General features: G+C 58.8%; 1 protein-coding gene across 2 annotated transcripts; it reads right to left on the bottom strand.

Moving 5' to 3' along the window:
• Positions 1-1,444: 1,444 nt before the first annotated feature.
• VPS72 (vacuolar protein sorting 72 homolog) lies at positions 1,445-5,506 on the bottom strand. 2 transcript variants are annotated; one of them, XM_029054742.2, is made up of 6 exons: positions 5,320-5,506; positions 3,244-3,396; positions 3,042-3,156; positions 2,770-2,946; positions 2,054-2,198; positions 1,445-1,855 (listed from the first exon to the last, which is right to left on the bottom strand). In XM_029054742.2, the coding sequence occupies exons 1-6, from the start codon at positions 5,434-5,436 to the stop codon at positions 1,507-1,509; spliced, it is 1,056 nt and encodes a 351-aa protein (XP_028910575.1). In that variant the 5' UTR covers positions 5,437-5,506; the 3' UTR covers positions 1,445-1,506. The 2 variants fall into 2 exon arrangements, with proteins under 2 accessions (XP_028910575.1, XP_028910576.1); XM_029054743.2 differs by lacking the exon at positions 5,320-5,506 and adding an exon at positions 4,977-5,136.
• Between the last annotated feature and the right edge of the window lie 5,502 nt (positions 5,507-11,008).

Here is an 11,008-nt window from a genome sequence, read left to right as displayed (position 1 = left end):
CTAGGCCTTGGCTGGGGTGGCCGAGGGGTGGGGGAGAGGGGCCGGGGGCCGGGTCAGAAGTCGCCCCCGGACCGACCCCCGGCGCCCCTCCCCGCGGGCAGCCCGTGCCCGCTCCCCCTCCCCTTCGCTGGCAGCTGCCCCCGGGCCCTGCCAAGACCCCTGGCCCCCGGCCCAGGCCCCACGGGGAGGGGACGGGAGGGGGCCGGGGCAGGACGACTCAGCGGAAACCCGGGCCGGGGGGGAGGGGGTGTCCGGACTGTTTCCCTGTGGACACCCCCCCAAAACCCCCATTTCCTCCGCCAGCACGGGGAAGGTGACACAGGCCCAGTGGGAACAGCTCGTTAACCGGGCAGTAAGGCTCCCCCAGGGGCCGAGACGCACACGGACACACAAACTCTCAAAAATAGTGCCGGTCTCATAGCTCAGCCTCCCCAGCTCTATGTCTTACACACACTCCACCCCTCCACACACACACACAGTCAATAATAGTGTTAGTCACACAGCTCACACTCCCCAACTCTCTCTCACACACACCCCCACACAATAATGGTGTGAATCGCACAGCTCACCCTCTCCAGATGTCTCTCTCTGATACACACACACGTACACACTCAGTTGCCAGTCACCCAGCTCACCCTCCCCGGGCATGTTTACGTGTCTCTCGCGCGCACACAAAGTGTCAGTCACCCAGCTCACCTTCCCAGGTCACTCACACACACAGTCACCTCTGAATGACACACACGGGGAACACCACCGTTGTGCAAGGGACCCCCAAGCCCCCTCGACTTCTAACACAAAAGGGAATGATCCCGTGGACTTGACACACCCGAACACACACACACACACAATTAAGTGCGAGTCACCCAACTTACCCTTCCCAGGTGTGTGTCTCTTTCACCCACACACGGTGTCAGTCACCCAGCTCACCTTCCCAGGTCACTCACACACACACACAGGGACCACCGCCAGTGGGCAAGGGACCCCGAAACCCCAATTCCTCCCACAGAGGGGAGCGATCGAGGGGGCCCGAGACACCGACGCACGCCCACGCAGCGCCTAGGACAGCCCCGGCCCCCCCCACCTGTCCGGCGGACGCCCCCGTTTCCTTGGGGGGCCTGCGGGTTGGGGCGTCTCCCCTCTCACCTCCCCGTCCGTCCGTCCGTCCCCGGGTCCGTGGGTGGTCGGGCCCCCCTCTGGCCGGGGAGTGGCAGGGGCAGCGGGGTTGGGGCCGGGGGTGGGGGGGAGGGGGCGCGTGAGCTCAGCAGGTTATTATTTTAGCTCCGCTGAGGGAGGGGGTGGGGAGGGGTGGGGGTGGGCCCGGGGGCCCGCCCAGGCTCCCCTCTAGCGGCCACCGGCGGCCACAGCAGCTCCCACCTTACCCGGGTTGGCACCGGCCCCCAGCCCCCGGCCCCCGTCACACACGCTTTCTCTCTCTCACAAGCAATCCGAGGCAGGCCCGAGGTACTTTTATTGGTTTAAAAAAACCAGGCGGGATAGGGCCGGGGGTCACTTGAGGGTGATCTTCTGTCTCAGGCCGCGGGGGCAGGGGGGTTCCGGGGGCCCCGGGGGCGCGGGCCCCAGGGCGGAGGCGGCGGGCGGCAGGCCGTGGGCCGCGATGTACTTCTTGTAGGCCTCGCGGATGATCTTGAAGGCCCGGGCGGTGGCGTAGGGGATGTCGGTGACGGGGTCGCGGTAGCGGGCGGGCCGGTGGGTCACGGGGCAGACCTCGCGCACGGGCACCCGGGGCGGCCGGCCCCGCGGGAACCACGAGCCGAAGGTCTCGTCGTCGCTGAACGTCACCAGGGTGCGCGAGCAGAGGGCCGGGGTGGCCGGCGGCGCGGGGGCCGGGTCCAGCCTGAGCGGGGGGCGGGGGGACGGAGACGGAGAGAGGCGCCCGGAGGGACCGGTTGGGGAGACGCGTCCACGCGGGGACGGGGGACGAGGGGAGGTGGCCCGGGAGATTCGGACGGGAAGAGGCTGGGGGAGGGGGAGGAGCGGGAAGGGACGTGTGGCTGTCTGTGTGTGGGGGGCGGGAAGGAGGCTCCCCACGTACCCCTCGACATCCACGTTCTCCTCGCGGGCGCCGGGGTCGGCCAGCAGCGGCACGGTCAGCGAGTGGAAGGAGATGACGGGCCCCGGGCAGCGGCGTTTCTTATGCACCTGCTTCTTCTTGTCGGCCTCCAGGCGCTCGTACGTCTCTGGGGGCGGCCGGGGGCGAGGTCAGTGTCGCCCTGACTCTGGGCCTAGCCCTTCCCCTCCCCTTGCCCCCTGCCCTCCCCGACCCGGTCGTCCCCTCCCTGCCTCCCCGGCCCGGTCAGCCCCCCTGCCGACCCCGTCACCCCCCGCCCCCTGGCCTGGTCGGTCATTCATTCCATCGTATTGACTGAGCGCTCACTGGGTGCAGAGCACTGGACTGAGCGCTTGGGAGAGGACATGACAACAATAAACAGTCCCATTCCCTGCCCACGATGGTTGAGCCATCCCCGCCGCCTGCCCCGACCCAGTCGCCCGGTCATCCGTCCCCGTTCTCCTGGCCCGACCCGGCCTGGTCACCCTCCGCTCTCCTGGCCCGGCCCACTGGGTCATCCCCACCTCACCTGCCCCGGCCCCGTCAGCCTCCCCTGCTCTCCCGGCCCAGTCTGGCCCGGCCCGGGCATCCTCCGCTCTCCTGGCCCGGCCCGGTCGGTCGTCCCCGGCCCGGCGGGGTCACCCGCCTTCCCGCCGCGGCTCCTGGCCTCCCTGCAGGCAGGCGGGCCGGCAGGCACGCACCCAGCGAGCGCAGGTTGAGCTCCTCGGTGTCCTTGGCCTCGCGCAGCAGCTCCTCCTGGGTCAGCGGCCGCTCGCAGTGGGGGCCCTTGCGGCGCCGGGACTGGCCCTGGCGCTCCTGCACCCGCAGGAAGGTCTGCCGCGTGTGCTCCGCCGTCGACTGGCGCATCGACTTGCGGCCTGCCGGGCCGGAAGGGCGCCGTCCGCTCGGGCCGCGGGTCCGCGGGCTCGCCGTCCGCCCCCGGCCCCGCCGCCCTCCGCCCCCGCCCACTCACCGTCGCTCCCGTCGTCCAGCAGCTTGGGTGGCAACCGCCCCTTCTCCTCTCGAGCCTTCTGGGAGCCGCCGGGCGGGGCGCTGGCCTTGCGCGGCCTCAGGCTCTTGAGGGGTTCCTGGGGTCAGGGGTCAGTTGGCTCAGAGGCCCGAGTGGGGTGGCGGGGGTCGGGGGTCCCTCCTCCCTCCCCCCGGGCCGTGCCCACCTTGTAGGCCTTGAGGACCACCCGTCGCTTGCGCTTGGGCTCGTCCACCTCGCCGTCGCTGGCCGGCTCGTCCCCCTCGTCGATGTCGAAGTCGGAGTCCACCTCGTCCTCCGTGTCCGACTGGTCCCCCTGGTACTCGTCGTCCCCGGACTCCTGCGGGGGGGAGGGAGTTGTCGTGTGGGACGCACCGTGGGGGTCGGGGAGGGCGGTGGTCTCCAAACCGCTACCGTCCCCCACCCGCCACCCGACCACTGGACGGAGCCCCAAGCTCCACCCTGTGCCGGTCAGTGGGCCGGGGGCATCGGGCCCGGGGACAAGAGGGCAGGATGGGAGAGGCAGAACCGGAGCCAGGGGCCCCCACGGGCTTCGAGTCCACCCGGACCCACCCTAATGTCCTCACCCGAGCGCCCAGACAGTGCTCTGCACGTTAGGCCCCCAGTCAAGGGCACTGATTGATTAAGCTCGTTGTGGGCAGGGAATGTGTCTGCTAACTCTGTTGCGTTGTATTCTCCCAAGCGCTTAGTATGGTGCTCTGCCCATAGTAGGCGGTTGATTGATTCGGGCGGGAGGGAGGACCCTCCCACCACAAGGGATAGAGCCGCGTCTGCAGCGGGATGGAGTGAGGTGAGACCTCCAGGAGGACTCCCCAGCATTTGTGGGGGAGAGAGGAGGTCACAGCCCTGGTCCAGGAGATCTCTGTGAGCCCTCCGTGGCCGCAGGGAACGTATCAATTCTTCTAGTGTACTCTCCCAAGCACAGTGCTCTGCTCACAGTAAGCACTCAATAAATACCACTGACTGATCTATCTCAGGACTTAATACAGCAGCGTGGCACAGTGGAGAGAGCCCGGGCCCGAGAGTCAGAAGGTCATGGGTTCTAATCCCAGCTCTGCCAGTTGTCTGCTGTGTGACCACGGGCAAGTCATTTTACTTCTCTGTGCCTCAGTTCCCTCATCTGTAAAATGGGAGACTGAGACCGTGAGCCCTTGGTGGGGCAGGGACTGTGTCCAACCCAGACTCAGCCCCCTTTTCCTTCCACTCCCCCCCACCCCCTGCTCATCCCCCTTCCCCTCCCCCCAGCACTGTGCTCATCTGTATATTTTATTTATTACCCTATTTATTTTGTTAGCGAGGTGTACATCCCCTTGATTCTATGCCGCTTGCCAGCTGTGTGACTGTGGGCAAGTCACTTTACTTCTCTGTGCCTCAGTTCCCTCATCTGTCAAATGGGGATGAAGACCGTGAGCCCCACGTGGGACAACCTGATGACTTTGTATCCCCTCCCCCTGCGCTTGGTACAGTGCTTTGCACATAGTAAGCGCTTAACAAATACCACCATTATTATTATTATCGATTAGACTGTGAGGCCGTCACTGGGCAGGGATGGTCTCTATCTGTTGGCGAATTGTATAGTCCAAGCGCTTAGTACAGTGAAGCGGCGTGGCTCAGTGGAAAGAGCCCGGGCTTGGGAGTCAGAGGTCACGGGTTCGAATCCCTGCTCTGCCACTTGTCAGCTGTGTGACTGTGGGCGAGTCACTTCACTTCTCTGGGCCTCAGTTCCCTCATCTGTAAAATGCGGATTAACGGTGAGCCTCACGGGGACCAACCTGATGACCCTGTATCTATCTCCCCCAGCGCTTAGAACAGCGCTCTGCACATAGTGGGCGCTGAACAAATACCAACATTATTATTATTATTACGGTGCTCTGCACATAGTAAGCGCTTAACAAATACCATCATCGTCATTTATCTTGCTGCTGTTGTTCTCTTTCGCTTTGCCGCCCCTCTCCCCCGTCTGGACTGCGAGCCCGGCGTCGGGCGGGGTTGGTCTCTAGCTGGTGCCCAATTGTCCATTCCGAGCGTTTAGTGCAGTGTCCTGCGCATAGTAGGCGCTCCATAAATACGACTGAATGAATGCCACCCGGGTCCTGTGGCCGGCAGGGGTTTGGGCGGGGGTACGGGCGGCCTCCCCCAGGCGTCGGGGGAGGGGCGGCCCGTCTCTGAGCGCCCCCCGGGGGGCTCTGGGCCCTGCCCCTGCCCCTTGGCGGCATCCCCCGCCCCCGCCCCTCTCTCTTGCCTCGGTGAAGCCGCCATAGGTGGTTTGGTAGAACTCATCCTCCTCCTCGGCTTCCAGGAGGCCGGACAGACGGTTCCCCGCCGTCTTCCGGGGCGCGCGACCCCCGGCCAGGCTCATGATGCCGCCCTCGACCCCCGCCCCCCGCCAGGCCCCGGGCCGGTCCTAGGCCGCTCGGCCGCTCGGCGCGCCACTACTCCGCCTGCCTCCCTGCCCGCCGCCGCCGCCGCTGCCGCAGGGGAGGGGGAGGGAGCAGGCAGAACCAGCCGCCCGCCGAGCGCCTCGCCCGCTCTAGACCCGCCCCCGGACGTCTGACGTCACGACGCGCCCAGCCCCCTCCCTCCGGGCCCGTCAGTCCCTCACTTTCTTTCATTCATTCATTCATTCATTCATTCATTCACTCATTCATTCATTCGTATTTATTGAGCGCTTACTATGTGCAGAGCACTGGACTAAGCGCTTGGAAGGGACAAATCGGTAACAGATAGAGACAGTCCCTGCCCTTTGACGGGCGCACAGTCTCTCAACGCTGACAGTAATTCCTCATAATAATAATAATAATGTTGGTATTTGCTAAGTGCTCACTATGTGCAGAGCGTTGTTCTAATAATAATGTTGGTATTTGTTAAGCGCTTACTACGTGCAGAGCACTGTTCTAAGCGCTGGGGGGGATAATAATGCTGGTATTTGTTAAGCGCTTACTAGGTGCAGAGCACTGTTCTAAGCGCTGGGGGAGATTTACAGGGTCATCAGGTTGTCCCACGTGAGGCTCACAGTTAATCCCCATTTTACAGATGAGGTAACCGAGGCACAGAGAAGCTAAGTGACTTGCCTACAGTCACACAGCTGACAAGTGGCACAGGATCATCAGATTGTCCCACGTGAGGCTCACAGTCTTCATCCCCATTTTACAGATGAGGGAACTGAGGCCCAGAGAAGTGAAGTGACTTGCCCCCAGTCACACAGCTGACAGGTGGCAGAGCCGGGAGTCGAACCCGTGACCTCTGACTCCCAAGCCTGGGCTCTTCCCACTGAGCCACGCTGCTTTTCGAAGCGGTGTGGGAGATGCAGGGTCATCAGGTCGTCCCGCGTGAGGCTCCCAGGCTTCATCCCCATTTGACAGATGAGGTGACTGAGGCCCAAAGAAGTGAAGTGACTTGCCCACGGCCCTACAGCTGACAAGTGGCAGAGCCGGGAATCGAACCCATGATCATAATGACAATAATAATTGTCATAATAATAACAACAATAATAATGACGATGATGGTATTTGTTAAGCGCCTACTGTGTGCCAGGCCCTGTTCTAAGTGCTGGGGTGGATCCGAGCAGCAGATAGAGAAGCAGCTTGGCTCAGTGGAAAGAGCCCGGCCTTGGGAGTCAGAGGACGTGGGTTCTAGTCCCGACTCAACCACTTGTCTGCTGGGTGACCTGGGGTGAGCCACTTAAGTTCCCTGGGCTTCAGTGACCTCATCTGTAAAATGGGATGAAGATGGGAAGCCCCATGTGGGACAACCTAATTACCTTGTATCTACCCAGCGCTTAGAACAGTGCTTGGCACATAGTAAGCGTTTAACAAATACCATCATTATTATACAAGCACATCAGGTTGGACACAGTCCCTGTCCCACCTGGGGCCCGCAGTCTCAATCCCCATTTGACAGATGATAATAATAATGTTGGTATTTCTTAAGCGCTTACTATGTGCCAAGCACTGTTCTAAGCACCGGGGTGGATACAAGGTCATCAGGTTGGCCCACGTAGGGCTCTCAGTCTTCACCCCCACTTTACAGATGAGGTCACTGAGGCAGAGAGCAGTGAAGCGACTAGCCCAAGGTCACATGCAGACAAGTTGGAGAGAGGGGATTAGAACCCATGACCTTCTGACTCCCAGGCCCACGCTCTATCCACTATCCACGCTATTTCTCAGCTTGGCCTAATGGATGGAACCAGGGGCTGGCAGTCAAAGGACCTTTCATTCATTGATTAATTCAATCGTATTTATTAAGTGCTTACTGTGTGCAGAGCACTGTACTAAGCACTTGGGAAAATACAATACAACAATAAACGGCGACATTCCCCACCTATAACGATCTCACTGTCTAGAGGGACCTGGGTTCTAATCCCAGCTCCGCCACTCGTCTGCTGTGGGACCTTGCGCAAGTCACTTCACTTCTCCGGGCCTCAGTTACCTCATCCTTAAAATGGGGATTAAGACTGTGAGCCCCGTGTGGGACAGGGACTGTGCCCAACCTGATTAGCTTGTATCTACCTCAGCGCTTAGTAATAATGATAATAATAATAATTGTGGTATTTGTTAAGTCCTTGCTATGTGTCAGTGTACTAAGCGCTGGGGGGGATATAAGCAGATCAGGTTGGACACAGTCCCTGTCCCACATGGGGCTCACAGTTTTAATCCCCACAGTGCCCGGTATCTAGTAAGCACGTAACAAATACATCACACACACAAAAATCCATCTATCCATCCATCACTTTAGAGCGCTTAGATCCCATCTCTCAGCAGAGATTGGGACATGGGAAGTGGGGGGGAAAGCGGAGCTCTCCGCTCCGACAGAAAGGACATCTGCCCGCTAATCCCTCCCCACCTCCCGCCCTCCCTTCTCGTCATCGGAAGGCTGAGCCAGGGCCAAGGCGATGGTTCCGGGAATCCGGGAGACCCTTTCCCCCCGGCCAGAGCTCCGTCACTACGAATAAGGGAACGTCGCCCGTGCCCCCAGCCCCTGTGCCATCACCTGGCACTTGGGGAGGGGCCGCCCTCTCTGCCTCCTCCCGCCCCCGCCTCCGCGTCTCCCGAGCCCCATTATAGGGCAGGCCAGGCTTCTGACTCAGTTCCTCTGTCCCCTGCCCCACCCAACCGGCTGTGCCATGTGGCCCGGGATGGGGAGAGTTGGCATGTGGCAGAAATTGATGAGCAGGGTTGGGCCCTCGCGGCCGCCTCATCGCTCACCCCCAGTGACCCGGGCCCGGTGGGCAGCAGGCACAGGGCCCCGAATGCCACGGAGATGGCAAGGTCCGACGAGCCGGGAGACGAGCCCAGAGCCCTCCAGACCGGCCGGGACCGGATCAGCCCCGACCCGGGCGGGACTCCGGTCAAGCCGTGGACGAGCTGCCTCTCCGCCTCCTCATCGGTCAGGCGGAAACTCCCTAACATCGGCTCGTCCCCGCCTACCTTACCGAGTTGATTTCCTACTGCAACAGAGAAGCAGCGTGGCCTGGTGGATGGACCCCAAGCCTGGGAGTCAGAAGGGCCTGGGTTCTAATCCCGGATCTGCCGCTTGTCTGCTGTGGGACCCTGGGCAAGTCGCTTGGCTTCTCTGAGCCTCAGTTACCTCATCTGTAAAATGGGGATGAAGACTGTCAACCCTGTTTCGGACAGGGATGGCGTCCAGCCTGAGGAGCTCGGATCTTTCTCAGCGCTCAGTACAGTGCCTGCCATATAGTAAGCACTTAACGAATACCATTAAACGAAACAGCCCACGCACTTTGCTCCTCTAACGCCGACCGACTCACCGAAAGTCGATCCCATCTATCTCACCCCCAGCCCTTTGCCCGAATCCCTCCTTCTCCCTATCTGCACCAGACCGTCTCTCTCTCTACCTTCAGAACGTTATTAAAATCCCATCTCCTTGAAGAGGCCTTCCTCAACTGAACCCCCATTTCCCCTACTCTTTCTCCTTTTCTGCAACACCCTCCGCACCTCTTTTATTTTGTTTGTTTCGTTAGGGTTTGGTTAAGCGCTTACTATGTGCCAGGCACTGTTCTAAGCGCTGGGTTGGATTTAATCAGGTTGGGCACGGTCCCTCCTCCCCATGGGACTCACGGTCTCAATCCCCATTTGACAGATGAGGTAACTCTGACACAGAGAAGTGAGGTGACGTGCCCGAAGTCTCACAGCAGGCAAGTGACGGAGCTGGGTTTAGAACCCAGGTCCTTCTGATGCCCAAGCCCGGGTTCTAGCCATTAAGTTACGCTGCTTCTCTAGTTGGATTTGAACTTTTCCCTTAGTAGCCACCCCAAAGCACTTAAGTCTCTAGTCATAGCTTAGTTTAACATCCGTCTCCCCGTCTAGACTAAGCTCTGTGTGGGCCTGAAATGTCCACCATTTCGGTTGTATTCTCCCAAGTGCTTAGTATGGTACTCTAAGGGCTCAATTAATACCACTGAATGATTAATGAGGTGTACAGCTCCTTGATTCTTTTTATCTTGATGATGTTGTCTTGTTTCTTTCTCCCCCGTTTAAACCGTGAGCCCGTCACCGGGCAGAGCTTTTCTCTATCTGTTGCCGAATTGTCCTTTCCAAGTGCTTAGTACAGTGCTCTGCACGTAGTAAGCGCTCAATAAATACTATTGAATGAATGGATGCGAGGCTCATCTCCAGCAGTTCTTCAGAGACTTGGCACCAGTCAGTTGATCAATCCAGTTTATTGGGCGCTTACTATGTGCAGAGCGCTGTACTAATGGCTTGGGAGAATACAACAGAATTAGTAGAAGCGTTCCCTGCCCATAACGAGCTTACAGTCTAGAAGGGGAGTCAGGCGTTAATATAAATGTTACAGTAAGTGCTGTGGTGCTGAGTGAAGGGTCAATATGATAACTGTGGTATTTGCTAAGTGCTTACTACGGGCCAGGCACTGTACTGAGTGCTGAGGTGGATACAAGCAAATCGAGATGTGTATATATCTATAATTCTATTTATTTATATTGATGCAGCGTGGTTCAGTGGAAAGAGCCCGGGCTTGGGTGTCAGAGGTTATGGGTTCAAATCCCGGCTCTGCCGCTGTCTGCTGGGTGACTTTGGGCAAGTCACTTAACTTCTCTGTGCCTCAGTTACCATCTGTAAAATGGGGATTAAGACTGGGAGCCCCACGTAGGACAACCTGATCACCTTGTGTCCTCCCCAACGTTTAGAACGGTGTTTTGCACATAGTAAGCTCTTGACAAATGCCATCATTATAATTATTATTACTTGTTTCTCCCTTCTAGACCGTGAGCCCGTTGTGGGCAGGGATTGTCTTGATTTGTTGCCCAACTGTCCTCTCCCAAGCGCTTCGTACAATGTTCTGCACACAGTGAGCGCTCAATAAATACAACTGAATGAAATACGATTGAATGAATGGGTGGGACAGACTCCCTGTCCTATGTGGGGCTCACAGTCTCAATCCCCATTTTACAAATGTGGTAACAGGGTCAGAGAAGTGATGTGATTTACCCAAGGTCACATAGCAGACGAATGTATAGGATGCAAATCTTAGGGCAAGGGTGATACAGAAGAGAGCGGGAGAAGCAGTGTGGCCTGGTGGTTAGAGCAAGGGTCTGGGAGTCAGAAGCACCTGGGTCTAATCCCGGCTCTGACGCTTGTCCACTGTGTGACCTTAGGCAACTCATTTAACTTCTCTGTGCCTCAGTTCCCTCATCTGAAAAAATGGGAATTTAGATCATGAGCCCCATTTTCGTTCATTTATTCAATAGTATTTATTGAGCACTTACTATGTGCAGAGCACTGGACTAAGCACTTGGAATGGACAGTTCAGCAACAGATAGAGACAATCCCTGCCCAATGACGGGCTCACAGGATAGGACAGGGACTGGTCCAACCTGATCAGTTTGTGTCTACACCAGTCCTTAGGTTTTTTTTTCTTTAATGGTATTTTTTAAGCTCTCAACAAATACCATT

This window comes from Ornithorhynchus anatinus, chromosome X5 (genome assembly GCF_004115215.2).
Source record: "Ornithorhynchus anatinus isolate Pmale09 chromosome X5, mOrnAna1.pri.v4, whole genome shotgun sequence".
Taxonomy (NCBI): Eukaryota; Metazoa; Chordata; class Mammalia; order Monotremata; family Ornithorhynchidae; genus Ornithorhynchus; species Ornithorhynchus anatinus.
Note: the sequence above shows the minus strand (reverse complement) of the source record. Positions and strands in the feature narration are given on the sequence as shown.